At 46.2% G+C, this 19,027-nt stretch overlaps 1 protein-coding gene across 1 annotated transcript in view; it reads left to right on the forward strand.

Annotated features, from left to right (window-relative positions):
* Positions 1–6,179: 6,179 nt before the first annotated feature.
* Positions 6,180–19,027, forward strand: part of CREB3L2 (cAMP responsive element binding protein 3 like 2) — an 82,631-nt gene continuing 69,783 nt past the window's right edge. Inside the window, exon 1 of the mRNA XM_065839860.2 lies at positions 6,180–6,495. Within this exon, the coding sequence (XP_065695932.1) occupies positions 6,388–6,495 (108 nt within the window). The 5' untranslated portion in view covers positions 6,180–6,387. The remainder of the gene's footprint in view (positions 6,496–19,027) is intronic.

Raw genomic sequence — 19,027 nt, forward strand, 5'->3', positions numbered from 1 at the left:
TGTGTGAAAAACAGCCCTGGTCCAAGATTCTCAGTAAATGTGGGAATGGCATTTATTTTGTTTTAAGTTTGTTTTGTTGTCAAAAAGACTGGGAATTATTAGTATTGCTAGTAAAAAAAATGCACAACTAAAGGTGTTTCATTCTGTTGCATGGAGAAGTGGTAAAATTCCCGCTGTAATACAATGTGTTTTGAACAGGGAAAGAAAAACATTAGCAGTGACTATTTCCTGCCTTCAAAGCTGGTGGGATTCTATATCTTGTTTCTCTCTGAGCCCAGTACAGAACATACTTATTTATAGTTTTTGCAGAATGATCATCTTGTTTATGCTTCTCTTTATGAGCATTGTCAGTAGTACCGAAAGCTTCAGTTCTTTCAGTTCAGCATTTGTTTCTGGTTGAAGTTAATGCTTCCACTAGTATCCCTAGCCCCTGTCACTGGCATACTGTGGTGTTAGACATACTGGAAATGCTTAGCTTTTTGTCCACAAGAGATCGTGGTATCTTTTTAGATATGAAGTCCTGACTTTAATTCCCGTAACAACTGCTTGTTCAGTCTGAGCCTGTTGTACTGCTGGGAAATGTGATGGTATACTTGTATAACAGTGATCTGAATACAGTTTGTGTTTGGTCCACACAAATTTTTCCTGTTAGTTGAAAGCTGGAGTTTGTCTTAAGCTTTCTTTGTATCTGTGAGGCTATGAGTGAATGTGCTAAACCTCTGTTCATTCAGTGGTTACCTCCTTTTCTGCACCCTGCTGTGGTGGTGGAGCTCAGCACAGCTCATGACAGTGTCTGCTTTGGAGCTTGGGAACTGGCTTTCTGCACCAAACTCAGAGTAGAAGTGGCAGCGATGATTCCTGTCACTGCTGCACATGGAGTGGCCAGAACTGCCAGAACTCCTCTCAGTTACGGCTGAATGGCTCATGCTAATCTCTGCCCCTGGCTCAGAATGGGGACAGAGCTGAGCTAGCACAAGTTATAGGATTAGATGCCAACAAAGAAAAATATTCGCTCAAGAATTTTAACTTTTCTTGCTTTTCTGGTTGTTCTATTTAAAGTTGCAAGCATGCTTTTAAAGATTGACCTCCTACAAAGACAACACATACCTACTTTGAGATCACATTGTTTGAAAAGTGATGCAGTATCATGAGTGTTCATCACAATTTTGCAGTAGGGTAGATATTCACAAATGGCTGCATCAGTAGTAGATATAGTTACAGCAAAAATAACCAGTGGCAAAGGTGTGTTGCATGTTCAGCTCATAAGTCTGCTTTGCTTCTATGTGGCAAAGTTAATCTATAACTAGAGTGATTTTGGTTATGAGAAAATCAAGTGTGAAATTAGCATTCCTATAGCATCTGGCTTGGGTTTTTTTCATGGCTAGGTGCTGGTTCTGTGAGGAAGTGTTAAAGAATGGAAGTTGTTCCTGCTGAGTTGAACACGGTGATGCCTTGTTTATAATTAGGCAATGTGTATTTTTCCACACTGTCCCTTGTAAATGGCATTCAGCTTTTGCTTGCCCATGTTAACCTCTTGTGTAAACTGTATTCGGCAAACCCTGATTGCATACATCAACCAGGACATTTAGAGGTGCTTGACCTTAACAAGGAATTTTTTTAATGTATTTATGGAGATAGATTGGAATAGAAAAAATAGAGATTATTTTGTTTTAAAATGACAGAGCATTTAAATGAAGTACTTGGAGTATTTCTTAACAGCGCTGAGACACAGCTATTCTGGCCTGCAGCGCAGCTCAATGCCACTCAGTTATTTCTGTCAGTCTGGTGTAAGGTGTAAGAAACCTCCTTCTTCTGTGCTTGTTTCTGTTTCATGTTTGATTGCTGTCACGGCTCTGCTGGGAGGACTCACAGTGCTTGTAGGAGCCTGGTAAAAACCCATGCAGAGAGGCCATGAATTGCAAAGGCAAGAAAGCTGAATTAGTGCTTTGAGAAGTCCCTGGGTACAAGAAATAGTCAGTGTACCAATTATGTGGTTTTAGTAGTAGGCTGTCTCCAGTACTGGAGATCCCACTTCTTTCATGAGTATTCATGTCAGTGAAGCAATAGAATGCCAGGATTGTGGGAAGAAAAATTCAGCATTCTGAAGCACACCTTCTATTTTTAACTCTGAAATTTCTGTGGTGGAAGCCTTTTTGTCAAGTAGTGGAGCATGTCTGTACATACAAACCTAAGACTTGGTGGCTATTTTATCTTGGTGAGCTTTTCCACACAACAGTGTGATTTGCATCTCGTTTATGCAAGAAATTTGATGTGTTAGTTCATTACCAGGTACTGGGTAGCTCAAGTAATGTGTTTGCACATGACACACAAAGAAATAGACTTCCAGAGGGTTTCTACAGAGACATCTTTTTGTGGGAAGTGTGTGTTAGTGTGTGTGAGATTTATTTCTTCTGCTTGTTGCTTTATGTCCCAGTTAAAAAAATAAGCTCATTACCATACTTTTCCATTTCAAAACAATCTCCAGCAACTACTGTGACTAGAAACTGATCACTTAGTCATTCTTTGTGTTCTTAGTCCTGAAGTTTGTGCCCTGTACTTTTTTAGCGGTGTTACTTTTGTTGAAGAAACCTTCGAGCTGTGGCCATTTTCTTTGGCTTTCAAGGGGTAAGATTTTTCATTTGTAGCTGGTCAAAACCCTAGCAATTGTTATCCTGTAGGCTCTGTTGCTATTTGTTCTTTTCCTGCTGGTTGACTTTTCAAACTTAGTTGAACAGAATGGCTGTAGAAAATGGATAGTTATCTTGATCCTCATTGTCACAAGTTAGAAAAATGTCACTTGTAAATATTTAATGAGCCTTTGTGCAACTGACCTGATCGAGAACTGAGTAATGATGCGGTTGCAGGAGTTGTGGCTTCTGTAACCCGGATCTGCAAGGAAAACAGAGCACCTTTCCTTTGCCCAGCATTTTGTGACATTATTAGGCTTGTATTATTGATAGCTGTTTTTCTTTGATGCTTAAAGTGGTGTGTGTTTGGAGCTCTGCCTTAACAGCCTCCTCTTTCTTAGCTAGTTTGGTTTTTTTTTTTTTTTTGGGGGGGGGGAGGGTTTCTGTGTGGGCTTTTTGCTCCTTGCAGAAAGGTGACAGAATGCTCGGTAAAAGAAAGCTGAGCTCTCTTCTCCCCTTGGTCCTATCTGTGCAGACAATAAACCCCCACCTTTTTATCATCTTGTAGATTGTTGGTCAAGTTTTGCACTGTCCCCCTGTGTCGGAAAGTGAGTTCAAATGCAGTTCAGAAGTCTGTCATGAGGAAATGTTCCTACACAACAGAAGAAATCAAAATGGTCTCAGAATTAGATGTGTTGGAACTTAAAAATACTACTAAAGCTGTTCGAAGAGGAAAGTTATGAAACATGGATAAAGAGCCCTTATTTGCAGCATGTTAGTAACTATTGAAATCTACAATTAAAAATCCTCCAAGCAATACAGGAAAAAGTTAGGAGGATAGTTGTGTCTGTATAATGTTCTTGCTGGTTTTGGGTTGCTTGCCACAGTGCCTGATTTCTGGTGTAGTGTCAGTTTGTAGCCAGCAACACATGACACATTAGACTGCTATCCTAGGTGTTGTATCAGGACACTGAATAATTAATATTCTCTGGAAAGGATTAATTTCCTCCACTTTTGTATTTTCCTTCTTGGTGCCCTGTATGGGCTGCCAATTTTTAGCAGAAACTTGTTAATACAGATTTATTTTCCCAAGAATAACTGGTGATGCAGCATGAAAACTTCTGTGTGGTCTGTATGCTGTTAGCTGCCACCATAGAGGGTGAATTGGTCATATCTCCTTACAAAATTTCAGGCAGTTGTTTTAAGAATGTTGAAGCTCAAAAATGACATGTAGCCTTAAACATTAATTTTAATAATATGGCAGGAACCTGGCAGGATGCCCAGTTACCAGTATCTAGTCACTGGTTGCCAATGTCATGTTTTGTATTGGTGAATAGCCCCAGAAACGGACAGTCTGTGTATGAAAGTATTTCTGTTGCCAGAGGAATCTTCCAAGATGCTTATGAACACTCAGCAGTGCTGTGTACCACAGCAGCAGCTGTGCCTCAGTACCAATGTTACAAGAGAGCCCTGGGGAAGTGTAGAGGGGAGAGAGAGACAATTTTATGTGATGCAAGAAGAGTGGAAACCATTGGGAAAAGCAGCATGCTCTTTACTTGGTGTGCCTGGTTTCCTATCAGTGCTTTACCCAAGGGAGAATGACGGAAGGATGTGCTGTGCAACTTGTTTCCTAAATCAGTATTTCTTCCTGAGAAATGTGTTAGGATGAAAAAGTTCAGCCTAGTACTGTTGGTCAAATCGTAGTCCTTAGGAGACACTCATCCTCAGTATTTTAAAAAAACAAAGTTGCAGTCACCCAGTCAGCACCTTCTTTCTTCTTTTAAGGTAGTTTTTATTTCGTTGGCTTGCAAGGCAAACATGGCTCTCCCTTCAGGTTTCTCACATGGGCAAAACACTAATTTAGTGCCCCAGCCCAAAGAAATTCTCTAGTCACAGCAGTGATTTTAGCAGGATCTAATGTCAGCCAACACAGAGTGATGGAGAGCCTTTTGTTAAACGGATTATCACAAGGCAGCAAAAGCTTTGAAAGAACACATCCAATGAAAACAGGGAGGTTTCTGGATAAGGAACTGACCTTTACAAGTTTCACAATCTGCATCTCGGGACTGGCAGAATGTAATTGCTTTGACAACAGTGCCTGACACTGCCAGGACACAAGAAGTTTTGAAGTTTGTACCTCTGATCGGGCTTGCCAAAGTGGTAGCGAACAATTCAGGTGCTAGTAATTTGGCCTGAACTGTTTTCTGTGCTGCTGAGGGCATATACTGGACTGATTTCTTTCACAAATAACTCATCTTTGCAGGAGATCTTTGGTTAGGGCAGTTATGGATTTTCCCTTCATGTTCTTCACCAAACAATGTAGCTTTTGTTACACTATTTTTTTTTTTTTTTTTAAAAAAAAAGGTCTTAAAGAGACAACCCTGACAAGGTTATGATTATTTTTCCACTTTTTGTTGCTGCTGTGACTGATGCGTGCTGGGAAGTTCCTGTGACTTTGTTGTCCTCAGAGGGCCAGTGTAGGCTCTCCTTCCCGAGGACTGTATCGCTGACAGGGCACGAGCGTTTGCTCTGTGGGTGAATGGAAGCAGCATGCCATGAGAGATGCAGCGTCAAGGGGAGCTCTGGAAGACAGGAACGCATCATGAAATCCAGTTAAAATTCAGGCACGATGCAGCGTGGAAATGCCAATTAGTGTTGAGCTGACCCACAGCAAAATCCCTTGATTGGCTTCCAGGAGCTGAAAGGAAACATTGAAGAATGCCCAGTTTCTTAAATCATAAAGATTTGGCTTATTTCGTTTTTAAAGAACAATGAAATGTCAACGTTGTCCCGGCTTGGCATGAAAGGAAGTCTTAAAATACCAGAATTTCCCATTGACTAGGATTATTTTTACTGCTGGTTGATGAGCCCTCTGGGAGTGGTGTCAGTCAACAGAGGCTTCATTGATGTGAATGCTGTGGCCATGCAGAGTTTTAAAATGCAGTTTATCCTAAAGTAGCTGTTTTCTACAAAGTAGGTTCTGATACATCTCTTCTCTATAGAGCAGGTAAGCTGAGCTCAGTCCAGCAAACCGTGAGTGTTGTCTGATTTTCGTGCTTCCTGTGTAATTAAACCACAGGACCAAGGGGTTGGTAGCTTCAACCTGTAAACCCGCTGAACGCAGTGTGAGCTCCGCAGCGGCAGCGCTGGGGTGAGGGGACGGCCGGTTACCGCTGAGCCGGCGGGGCTGGTACCGCTCCGGGAGGCCCCACAGCGGGCAGCTGTGCGGGCCGCCAGGCGCCGCTCCGCGCCCCGTCCCGCAGCCACCCGCCCTCACACAGCCGTCGCCACGGGGGCGGGGCGGCGAGCGGCGGCTGCAGTCTTGTCGCTGCCGCGTTGGCTGACGAGCCCGTCGCTCCTGGCGCCCCCGGCGTTCCATTGGCCACGCGGGGCACGGGGGTCTCCCCCCACGCCGTGACGCTCCCGGAGGGTCCCCGCCCACATTCCACAGCTGGAGCCGTGCGGGGAGTGCCCATTGGCGGCCTCGGCTGCGGGGGCGTGGCGCGGCCGCGGGGCGGTGGGGGCGCGGCGCGCAGCTGGCGGGGGTGACCCGCCCGCCCCGGTGCCCGCACACTCCCGCTGGCGGCGGGGACGCGGCTTCAGCTCGGTAGCGAGGCGGGGAGTGACCGGCGGGCGGGCGGGCGGCTCCGCGGCCCATGGGAGCGGGCGGTGTGGCGTGAGCCGGCCGCCGCGGGTGCGCAGGGGCAGGCAGGGAGGCGGTGGGTTGGCCGGCGGGGCTGCCCCGTTGGTTGCGGCCGCCATGGAAGTGTGCGAGAGCGGCGGGGAGCAGCCGCCGCTGCTGCACTGGGACCGCAAGCTGAGCGAGCTGTGCGAGCCCGCCGACCCCGACACCCTGCTGTGCCACACGGTGAGGAGCGGCGGGGGTGCAGCCGTTGGAGGGGGCTCCTGGGGGCCGGTGCTCGGCCGGAGCCGCCGGGAGGGCGGGGATCGGATGGCTGAGACGCCCCCCGTGGGCGGCCGCGTCTCGGGGCGCAGTGGCAGGGGTTGTGCCAGGCGTCCCCTTGGGGCGGGGGTCGGTGCCGGGCGGGTGGAGGCCTTCGGCTGACAGGTGCTCGCCCACCGCCCCTCCGCGGGGCTGGGTGCCCTCGGGGGACCGGGGTGTCTTCGGGCAGGCGCTGTGACCGTGTCTCGCCCCGTCTGCACCGCCGTGTCACAACTTCCTCCGCGTCCGGGCGCAGCCGTTGGCGACTCCTGGCAGTCGGGGTCCCACTCCGCCCGCTGCCCCCGTACCCCTGCCCAGGCCGGGAGCCCAGCCCGGGTCTCGCCTCTATCCCCTTCTCCCGGCCGGGACTCCACCTTCCCCTCTTCTCCCGGGGGTGTCGTCAAGGGAAGCCGGCCGGCGGTCCTCCTCGAACACCATTCCCCTCTGCGGTGTCCCCCGGCGCAGGACAGGAAGGAGGTGACCAAAGGGCCCGGATTGTCCCGGGATGGACATCGTGGCCCCAGGGGCTCTCCTTCCCTGGAACCTGGTTGTTTGTCATCATGCCAGCGTCAGAAAAGTTAACTATCCTGTAGGCGTGATCTGAAGAGTCTCTTAAAGATGTTGATTAAATGCTTGCTTGAATAGCCTTTAGTTTTAACTTTTTTTTTAATTGGAGTCCCCATACTTTCACTTGTGCAAAATGCATAGTTAGGACAATCTCAAGGAACTACATCTTTTGTTTCTCTGTTAATCTGGAGGCTTTTTGCAAGCACAGAGATACAACTTTATAAAGTCACGTAGGTGCAAATCCTAAGTGAAAGAGAGCTGGAACGCTTTGGGATGGCGTGCACGAGAGACTCCTCTAGTTCACAGCTGATGCAAACACAGAATAGTCTCCAGCACGTGCTCCAAGGGAGACCCCTCTTTAATACGGTGGCAGTGACTGGCGTGTCGCTTGGTCAGTGCCCGTGGGATCTCTGTGTTTCTTTCTGGCACCTTGGAGAGTGATGTGCAAGTGCAGTCACCCCACCGAGAGCAGAGGTGATCCCACAGCGTGACGTGTGGCTGGGCAGCATGCTGGTGCTCCATGGAGATCCTGGTGTTGATCTTGAAAGGCAAACAAAGATAATTTTATTTGTTGCGTGCGGTACACTGTGGCCTTACTGATCCGGGATCATGTCTGCAATAAGCTGCAAAACCTGGTTTCAGCAGGAAGTTTTTTTTTTTAAAACAGCGAGACTTTCTTTAAATGTCATTTGGCTGCTTTGTCTTTGAAAAACCTTGGGTGTTCTTGCGCAGTGTGTATCTTCTGGTAGATCTGGGGGAGAACAATCATATACTATGGTGGGTTGTTTTTGTGGTTGATTTTTTTTCTTTGGAAGAGCCAGCTGGAACAGTTAACAATGGAAAGCTCTTCCTTCAAACAGCTGTTTTCTTGGTTTTGGGGTTTTTTTCTTCAACAAGAAGAATGTTGTGAATGAAATGATAGGCTCTTCAGACAGTGCTCCTACTCGGATTTTACAGCGGTACTGGGATACTTCCTCCTGCTTTGTTTGGATCCTCGTGATGAGAATGCAGTTGCCACTTCTAACTTTTTTCCTCTTTAGTTTCTCATATATTTTTAATTAATTCACTGAAGGCAATCTTGTACTGGGGCTAGAACTTGTGGCTGTAGTGACACAGATATGTGTGGTTTCCGTCCTATTTCAAGGAGCCTGAGGCTTGGTTTTAAGTGTAACTTGACAGACAAAACATCCTGCCTGTCTAGTGGATGGAAATGTGGTGCTTTTCCCTCTGTTGTTTTCAAGTTTTATTGGGGATTTTGAACTTCAAATGCTATGGTGATGTGTGTTTTGCAAGAGGCAGTGCATAGATAGATCTTCAAAACCTTGGGCTGTGACCCCTCCCTTTGGGAGTAGCATTCTGCTGTTGGTTTGTTTGTGTGGTTTGGTTGGTTGGTTGGTTTTTTTTAGGAGTTTATGACTTATGTAGACTAACTTAAAATAAAAAGTGTGAAATCAATTTATATTTTTGTTGGTTCTGGAATTCTTCCAAAAGAAGTTATCAATGAAAAAATAAAAGCAATGAAACACTATGGATGAAGTAGGTATAGTGGCATATTAAGATCTTTAAAGGAAAAAAAGGGAAGTTTTCTGAAATTATTATTCTGGGAGGGCGAGCACATCTTTCTTCCTGAACTTTATGCAGAGTGCGTCCTTCTGTGTGGAGGAAAATACTGTGCTTGATATGAAACACAAGTTCTCCATTTACCCCTGGCCAAAGCCTCATAGAAACGTTTTTAAAAACAAACCAGACGAACAAAAACCCCTATAGATGAAACATTAGTTCTTTCCCTGGCTTATGCTTTCCATCTGGACTGGTTTGACCCATCTGGTTCTGCTGTGTTTGTAAAGTTATTGCAGGGCCTTTCTGAGAAGATGGAGGTGATGAGCAGACCCTTCTGCGCTCTCTCTACATGGGCACCCACCACTGTGGGCTGTCATCCTCACGGCTGAGGAACACGTGCCCAATGGCATCTTCTGGTCTTTGCACGCTCCTGAGATGTCCCATAGCTGGATATGTGAGCGTGCCTTCACAAAAAGTTGTGAGTGGGCTTGGAAAAGGTGCCTGGGACAGTCACATAGCCAAAGCTGTGAGAGCTGGGCTGGCGAGGGGGAGGAGGGAAAAGATGACGACTGAGAGGAAAGTTCACAAGCAGGAAGAAGGATCTGTGTCCTTTTTGGCAGCCGGACCCGTTTGTGCAGGCGAGGGTGAGAATTCTGTGCCAGCTGCCTTTTGTGTATTTTAAGTTAAATCTTAACCTTTTTACAACTACAAAGGCCATTCCTGGGTCTGGTTGATTTGAAGCTAGCAGGCAAGTGTGCATACACTTATAAACTCAACCTCTATTTTAAATTGTTCCAGCCTGCCTTAATTACCAGGGCTGAAACCCAGCCGCCTGGGGATTTACATTTCACTTTAACAGCTGATGATTTCACCAGCGCCCGAAGCAGCGTGAGGAGCAGTTCTCTCACTCTGCTGGTGCTGTCGGTGATGTCACTGTCTGTGTTGGGAGAAACTTGGACCCTGAGGAGCTCAGCTCTGGTGTTGGCAGGCAGCAGTCCTTGAGGTGGCTCGTTAAGGTCTTCACTGTTTATAGTAATCACCTGGATGCTAGATAGCTTTATAGCAGTTATTTTTCCAGAGTGGCTTCATTTCCCAGAGGTGTGTTCATGGCACATCACAGAATGTTAAGGATTGGAAGGGACCTCGAAAGATCATCTAGTCCAATCCCCCTGCCAGAGCAGGAACACCTAGATGAGGTTACACAGGAATGTGTCCAAACGGGTTTTGGATGTCTCCAGAGAAGGAGACTCCACAACCCCCCTGGGCAGCCTGTTCCAGTGCTCTGTCACCCTCACTGTGAAGAAGTTTCTTCTCATATTTAAGTGGAACTCCCTCTGTTCCATTTTATACCTATTGCCCCTTGTCCTATCATTGGCTGTCACTGAGCCTGGCTCCATCCTTGTGGCACTCACCCTTTACATATTTATAAACATTAATGATGCCACCCCTCTTCTCCAAGCTAAAGAGCCCCAGCTCCCTCAGCCTTTCCTCATAAGGGAGATGCTCCACTCCCTTTATCATCTTTGTTGCCCTGTGCTGGACCCTCTCCAGCAGTTCTCTGTACTTGTTGAACTGAGGGGCCCAGAACTGGACACAATGAAATGAAATGCCAACTACCTGTCCTATTGCTGGATGGCAGCTGAAAGGCAGATGGTTCTTATGAGCTTTTGACATTTAAAAACTCCTTATTTAATACTGAGGAGGCAGTCTTCCCCCCCCCCCCCCCATTTTCATGGTTATTTTAAGATATAAGCTACTGGCTGCTGCTTCCAGATGGTAGCAAAATGCAGCTGAATGTAAATATGACCGATCTTGGCATGGCAGATGTAGAACTGCCGCTGCCCTGCAGGTATGTGGGAGCAGCAGCTAGCTTGAATATTTAGGTCTAAGTTCTCAGGTGTGATGTCCTGCTGGTCCTTATGACGAGCGGTTAACTGGAAGATACTTCAAATGCTAAGTAGCCCAAATTGCCTGTTCTTTAAAGAGCCTTACTACTGAACTTGAAGCTCATATGAAAAAAATGGAAGTGCCTCAAATATCCCACTGTTGATGCCGTTGTCTGAGCTCCGTGAGCCTGTTGCTGTGTTGCTGGTGATGCTCTGGGCGGCTCAGCCCTTGGATATGGGTGCAGCGCAGGTCAGTGTGAGCAGAGGAGGCGTCCAAATTGCCTCCAGAACTAAGGGTTTGTGATAGTCATCTAAGACAAGCTGGAGAGACTTTGAGCCGGCCTTCTTTCCTCAGATAAAAATTACCCATTGCAAGCCTCTGTACTTCTCCTGGAACTTGCTGTGACTCATTTCCTCTGCCACAAAAATGATGGTCGCTGTGACTTCGTGTTCTGATGACTTCTGCAGAAACGCTGCCTCGGAACGAGCTGCCAGGGATTGCCAGTTTTTGGAGTACGGGTGTGGCAGCAGTTAAGTTAAATGGACAACAGTGCTTGATTTTTGCAATCTGTGTGTATTTAATTAAAAGTTGCAGTTACCACAGCAGGTACAGATGTGGATCTGGCTGCATCTTGTTTTGTAGTGGCTGCATGCAGCTCTCTGTAAAATCTGGTGTCAACATAGTTTGATCCTTTTTTTTTTTTTTTTTTTTTTTTGGGAGGGAATCAGGAAGTGCAGGAGGAGGAACTTTATTTATTTGAAAGTGGGATTTGCCCTGTTGCCCATTAACAAGAAAGCTGAAATCTCATACACCTGCATACAAAGGACCAGACAGCTAACTTTAGATTGAATATTTTTAAAGTAAGTGCTTTTAAGGATTTTACCAAAATCCTCCAGTAAAGAGGGGGAATGTGAAAGTGAGATTTTTTTTTTTTTTTTTTTTAATAGTTGTATACGGACTTCATACAAAGCAGTAGTGTTAAATTTTGAGAATGGCTTTCCATACTAAAAAAATCAGGGTTGCAACTGCTGAACAGTAGAACTAGTTGTATTCATTGCCTTGCACTGAAAACCATGTCCCCCTCAGCCTTGTTTTCTTCCCAATTTTATATAAAAAAAGCAGTCCTGTTTGCCAAGGGACATGTCAGGTACTTGTAATGGGTCTAAATGACCTACAGTTCCTCTAAAAGATGAGATAAACACAAGTGGGATGCTTTGAAACTTCACCCTCTCATTTTCTTCTAGTTAAAATTAAAGGTATTGAGTTCCTGGCTGGTTTCATTGGGACTGGCTGTAACTGTGTAGTAAAGTGCTTCATCTGCAGGGAGGACAGGAGCTGGAAAAAATTTTAGGCTGTCCTGGTACTGACTTTGAAGCGTGGTAGATAAGAATGAGCCACCATTTAATGCACAAAAATACTCTCTATTTTTTTTATTTTTTCCTGGTGGACGTGACTGATCTGCACTGTTCTCTGTAAAGGTTTCCTTACTTTGGAAAGCCAGTCATTAAGCACGGAGCAGGCTGTGTGCGATAGCTGGGGTAAAGGAATTTCGTTCACAGCATTACCAGACAGGGTTTTCCTGTGTCTGGAGTTGTTGAACTTATCTACAGGGACGAGGGGAGCTTGTGCTCTTTGCAGGTCTTTGTTTGCACTGTTAAGAGTCCCTTCTTTGGAGTCTTCTGTAGCTGGGGGTTGAATAAGTTTCCACTATCCTGGTGGGGGGTGTCCCGTTTTTTATTGAAGCAATCTCACTTTTTAGGATCATCCTTGTGTGTGGAGGAGGCCAAACTGACTAGCTGCAGATACCAGATGGGAACGTGCAGTTTGATTTGATCTTTTTGTGTCCCTCTTGCTCTCCCATGCATTAGCTTCAGATGCAGCTGTTCATTTGCACATTATTTCTCCTCTGCAAGTCTACCTTCATGCTTTTGCACGTACACTGTGACATCAGATCATCTTCATACCAGCTGTGACAAATAAGCTACAAATAAACATAAAATAAATATAAAAATAAAAATAAAGCAAAGAGGCCTTTGACCAATATATGACTGGCTCTGTCTCAGCTTATCTCTGCTTCTTGCTGTGTGGCTGTCACCTGTACCCCCACCTTGGCAAAGCCACTTTCTGTTCAAGCTGTCTGACAGATGTGGGAGGGAAGCAACTACTGCAGAATAAAATTGCTTCAGTGCCTTAGGACTCACTGTGTGCAGCAGTATCGTGCTGTGGTGACTCTAGAATGTGACCCTGGCCTTGTGGGGGCTTGTCAGCTTCCCCTAATAGGCTTTTTTCATAAGAAGGACGTTCAAGTACTAAAGAGAGTTCAGAGGAGGGCAATGAAGCTGATGAAGGGTCTGGAGCACAAGTCTGATGAGGAGCAGCTGAGGGAGCTGGGGCTGTTTAGCCTGGAGAAAAGGAGGCTGAGGGGAGACCACATTGCTGTCTGCACCTGCCTGAGAGGAGGTTGTAGCATGGTGTCAGTCTCTTCTCCCAGGTAACAAGTGATAGGACAAGAGGAAATGGCCTCAAGTTGCACCAGGGGAGGTTTAGATTCGATATTAGGGAAAAAAATTATTTATGGAAAGGGTTGCCAGGCATTGAACAAGCTGCCCGGGGGAGTGGTGGAGTCACCATCCATGGGGGTGTTTAAAAGGTGCTTAGGTGAGATTCTTAGGGACATAGCTAAGTGCTAGAGTTAGGTTAGGTTATGGTTGGACTTGATGATCCTGAGAGTCCCTTCCAACTGAAATGATTCTGTGATTGTATGATTTTTGCAGACCTGCCCAGGGTTGCGAGTAAGGACCAAGACACTGAGCTTGTGCTGTGTCTTGCCAGCTCCTCCTCCCTCCAAAGATCTGTGCTGTCTGCGTCACTGCAGGCTCATTTTCTCTTCATGCCTCAGCTGCCAGGGTACCTCTGAGATACCTGGTTGTTGCTTTGAAAGTGAAGAGAGAGGTCTTTGAAAGTAACCTTGTGTCTCTCTCCAGGCTAGCTGTCTTGCTGGCTTTGCACTTGAAGATACATGCTGCCTTTTTGTGTTCTATCCTAATATCGGCTATCAGGCCCTGCTGTCCTTACCGCTGGCTGTGCTCCTTCCTCCCTGCGTTCCATTCCAGTTACTTTGTAACACTTGGTTTAAACATTATTAAACATCGTTAGTTTCTGCTGTCTTGGGCTGCTTCTCTGCCCTCTGGAAAAGGATTGTTTTATGGATGAGACTTTAGCAATTCCTGACAGCCAGTTGGAGAGGGTGAACAATCTGGCTCGGTGGCATTTTTCACAAACTGTATTGGCTACCTAACCTTAGCTTACAAGGTCCTCCCTTTAACTCAGGGGTGTCAAAGTCGTTTTCCCCGGGGGCCGCATCGGCCTCGCGGTTGCCTTCAAAGGGCTGAATGTAATTTTAGGACCGTAGGAGTAGTTACACTTATACAGTCATAAAATTGCATTCGGCCCTTTGAAGGCAACCGTGAAGCTGATGTGGCCCCCAGTAAAAACGACTTTGACACCCACCTGTGCTTTAACTCCTCTGATTCCCCAGAGCAGCTTCCCTTTTTCCAAGGGGATGGGTCCCTGAGGGTCCCTCTCACAGCATAGCTCTGCATCTGTTTTTTCAGGATGGACACATTCATTTCTGCTGTTGCTCCCTATTAATCTCTCTCTGAATCATGGAGATGAGAAATCAGTACTATCTAGATGGCCTTTGGCTGTACTTTTTCAGGGTGACAAGACCTGACAGTGCGGTTCTGCACCTGGATGTAACTGCAGGCTGTTGTGGCAGCTGTCTGGGAGCTCATCCAGTCGTAAAATGACTTTCTTGCAAGAAAATGGCTTTCAGGGTTATCAGTTCCCCGATGCAGCTTACCCTGTAGCAGCCCAGATACTAGTGCTGATGTGAAAGGGCAGGTAGGAATATTTGGCAGAGGAAGGGGTGGTGGAGCTGCATTTTTGGGCTAAGGGAACACAGAGTGGGAATAGTCTGGGTAGCTTTAGGGGCAGATGTAATCCTGATGTGCCCGTGTGTGTATTGATTTGGTTCCAGTGGGCTCTTATTTGGATGTCACAGGAAAGAAAGGGGATTACCTGGAGGAGGCAGTTGTTCAAGGATCAGTAGGAAATGGGGTTGTTTGACAAGAGTGTGGATATGTAGCAGAGAAATGGACAGACCTGAGGTTGGACCTGGTCAATATTACTGCCATCCCTCCATGGTGCTGAGTGTTGGTGAAGAGTGGAGGCTGTCTTGGATGCTGAATTGTTTGTCTGGTATAAAAGTGACAGAAACAGTGTGCGAAACTAAGTGTGGCTTAGGGACACATTTTTACTGTCAAATATGTTACTCTTTCACCTAATTTCAGTGAGTAATAGCCAGTAAAGAAGACAGGTCAAAAACTATGAGGTATAATAAGGCGTAGCAGAGGTGGGCATCTCATCTACTGTCTCCAGTCTAAGATGCTGAGCTCTTCATAGCAGGACTGTCACTCTCTCTGTGAACTGTCAAACTTGGCTTGTGAACATAGAAAAAAGAGTCACTGAACTGAGTTAAGTCAGTGCTAAATGTGTGAGGGACGGATATAAATGCTCTGTCAAATAAGGAGTGTGCCTTCTCATGAGGGCAAGTTGGGAAGTGGAGAAGGTGATGTGAATGTGATGTGATAAGGAAAGGCTGGTGAAATGGGATAGACCTGAATTACTAGAGCGGTCCCCATAGCTGTCATCCATCCAAATGTGTAGCTCATTAGTGCTAGTGACCTCTCTGTGCCTTCATTGTGTCTTGGAAACAACTCACTTTTTTTTCTCTTTCCCATCTGTTGCTAACTGGCTTTCGATCTTCTGTATGTGATCTGGCTCTGCCGTGGCAACAAGCAAAAATCTAATGGAAAAATGTGACACCCACTTCATCTCTTTCCTCTCTGCCAAGGAAAAACGTTCCCCTACAGCCACACTGGGGCTGGCTTTGTCCTTTCATATGATCTGTTAGTCATACAGGGTGAGAAATGGAGACCACATTGTTCTGATTACCTCTTAGGGAGCTTTGGGCAGGCACCTGAGAGAGCTTCAGGCTTCCTTCTCTGTGAAGTCTGATGTGTCCTGAGCTGAGATGCAGGAGGGAAGCATTTTGGTGTGGGAGGGGCAATATTGCTAATAGGCTTTAGTGGCTCACCTGGAGCTGTACATGCTGGGCTTGCTCCCCTCCTGCAGCTCTGCCAGGACAAGCCCTGGCTGTCTGGTGACACCCTGGAGCACTCATGTGCACTCCAGCTCTTGCTGGAACTGAGGTTGCCTGCAATGGTAATGTGTGTGCTCCCTTTTGTGAGACAGGCTAATCTGCCATGGAGAGGGGGAAGGTCACTTGCCTTTGCTCTCCACCAAAGATGTTGAATGCTGCCCCGATTTTGGATGTAAGCAGCGTCTTCAGCTGTGGCAAAATGCTTCTAAAGCACGTGTTAGCTTGCAAAGCGAGGAAAGCATGTTTAAATTGCTGTGGTTTGAAATATCATGTTTGATTTTCCTTCTCCAAAATTCGGATGCCATGATGCGAAGGTCTGTAGAAAAAAGTGGCAAAAACCCTTTACACCACTGCATGACAGGAGGATGAGAGAAAAAGGACATTAACCGAAGTGAGAGAGGTTCAGACTGGTAAGGAAAAATGGCTTCACTGTGAGGAGAGCCAAGCACTGGAGCAGGCTGCCCAGACAAATTGCACCGTTTCCTTCCTTGGAAGTTTTTAGGACCTGACTGGATAAAGGCTTGAGTAATCTGATCTGAGCTTACCGCTGACCCAGCTTGGGCAGGAGGCTGGGCTGGAGAGCACCTGAGCCCCCTTCCAGCTGCAGCTGTGCTGTGGTTCTGTCCACAGCAGCCCTGAACCAAAGGTGCTGCCTTGCTCAGGTTTAGATACAGCATTGCTAAGCAGTAGTCTGATCCCTGAGTTTTTCGTGTCCCCATTAAACTACTGAGTGATTGCAGCCGCTTGGTTTTACTGTTTGTTTGGGTTTTTTTAAATAAACTTTTTTCTGATGATCACAGTGTCACATAAAACCATCTTTTTTTGTATTTTTTTTCCCTCAGTTCTGGTTTGGATTTACAGAAATGGGGAGACGGAAAGCTAAGCTGAATTCCAGCCATCCTGAGCAAACGCTTGTTGCTGCGCGTATGTTTTCTTTCTGTGCAGCACATGATGTGCAGAGTGGCGTGTTGGACTTGTGTTTCATTTATGCACCCATAATTTTGTTCAGGATTTTCTTGCTAAAATTCTGAGCATCTTACCTACTTGTTCATCTGTCATATGATGTGACCGTATACAAGCCTGCACCATTTCTTTCAAGGCTATTTGTCTTTATGCAACCTCATACCTATAAAGATTGGCTACTACTTGTGCTGTTTCTTTTTTTGTGAGTGAAATTGTAGGTGTGGGAAGAGACCACCCTGCGTAGTAGCTTATGGAACTAGCTTGGAGGAGGTTTTGCAGACCTCAAACGTGAAAAACAGCCAACAACAAAACAACCAACCAACCAAAAGGGAAAAAGCGAACAACAAAAAAAAACACCACTAAAAATCCCCACCAAAACCAACAACAACAAGCAAACAAAACAAAACAAAAAAACAAACCAAAAACCCCAAATAAACAAAAACAACAACAAAAAAACCCCTAAGCGCTGAATACCAAGCAAGTCCCTGTTCCTTCACCCCTGTAGTCCTGCAGAGATTTTTTTCCCAGTCTCCTATAGGTTTTTCTGTTGGCCTCAGTAATCTGCTTGCAATGTTTTGATATTGTGTGGGTTATCTGAAAACATGTGTGCTCTCGTTTATGGAGCTTCTGTTACCCACAGAAGAGATTTGTGTATGTGTAGAACCAAAACTTAAAAGCATTGAAGAGCTGATCTGTTCCTCCAGCTTGTCTCGCAGCAAATGCAGTGATGTAACTGTTGCCTTTGGGGAAGGCGTGTGATACTACAGACAGGATAAGATCTTCAGGAGGAACCGAGACTGTGAAGGTCATTATTTCTCGCAGCCAGATACTTGGCTTTCTTGGATCTGTCCTGGCCAGTAAAGGATGAAGACTGAGGAAAATATGATGTCTAAACTGCCTGATTTCACACCCCCTAAAATAAGGCAGCGGCTGACTTTCTGTAAAACATCTGTCTTTCTCATTGCGGGTGTAACTGGCCTAGTCATCACCACTGATGGAACGTCTTGCTCCAGCTCCTGAGTGTCGCAGCTCCCTTCCCCTCCTCCTCTCTGCCACCCCGGTGCACAGCTGTGTGTGTATTGCAGGGTTGAGACTGGTGCTGTTTGGGGCAGGCTGGTAAGCTGCATTTTTCAAAGAACAGACATAAAGCGTAGAGGGTTTTTAAAAAGAAAAAAAAAAAGAAGAAAATCCAAGCTGACCCTGCCTACATACGGCTCTGATGTCTTCTGTACTCCCTGAAGTGCTGTGGGGGCTGAAGGCTCCCTAGGGATGTCCATTTGAGCTGGCTGCACTGGCAGCCCTTCATCTCATCCCAAAGCAATTCCCCCCTCGCCTCTCCAGCAAGTCTGCTGCCCCCTTCCCTCCCACAGCCCTGAAGGAGCCAGAGCCGATACTCCCTGGGAGGCTCTTACCCCTGGTTATCAACTCGATAACAACAGCTCTGCAGTGAGACGGGGAGGCTGGGAGCTGACAGCTGCAGGAGGGCTCCAGATGTGCGGGGTGCTGTGCTGGCAGCTGGAAGGCGCCGCTCAGACGTGGTTCCCTATAGTAACAGGCCCGGCAGAAATGAGCTTTGTCACTATTTTTAAGGAGTGAGCTTTCTGAATGTGAAACTTGTCTTCTCCTTGTGCCTCCATGCTTTCGAGGTTCTATTTGGCTGGTTTGCTCCTCATGGCTTTCAGTGAATGCTGTTGCTTACAAGGAGGATTAAAGAAAAAGAAAAGTCTTACTTTTGTACTTACCCAGGGTGACTTGTGGCCTCCTGTTTGGCTGTTCTAACTCAGAGCAGAATTTCAGCTGAATTCCTGTCGATTGTTACCTCTGCTGATAAAGCACAGCAGGGAGTCTGCTCTGGGGCTTGGAAATGTTTCCCTGTTGCTGTTGCTTGTTTCTTGGGTTGTTAGAAATATGTTGCAAAACCACAGGGGAAAGATGGACTCAATTTATGTTGCTGTTTCTTCTGAGCTACAAACATGTCTGCAAGATCAAAACCAACAAAAAAGTGGCACTGACCTTGAAAGCTGTCCAGTGAATCTCTTGATTTTTTTTTTTTTTCTAAAAAAAAACAAAGGCATTTTATGTCCAGAACATCTTTTTTAGCTTTAATGAAAAAGATCTGGAAGAGATGCATACAGACAACCCTCTCCTCAGTACCTTGCTTGGAACAGCTTTCTGGCAAGATCAGTTTGGGATGAAAAAACCTACTTGGTTTTAAGATGTGGCTTCAGTGTTTAAGAGGGACATTATGTGATATGG

The sequence above is a fragment of the Patagioenas fasciata genome, chromosome 1 (genome assembly GCF_037038585.1).
Source record: "Patagioenas fasciata isolate bPatFas1 chromosome 1, bPatFas1.hap1, whole genome shotgun sequence".
Lineage (NCBI taxonomy): Eukaryota > Metazoa > Chordata > Aves > Columbiformes > Columbidae > Patagioenas > Patagioenas fasciata.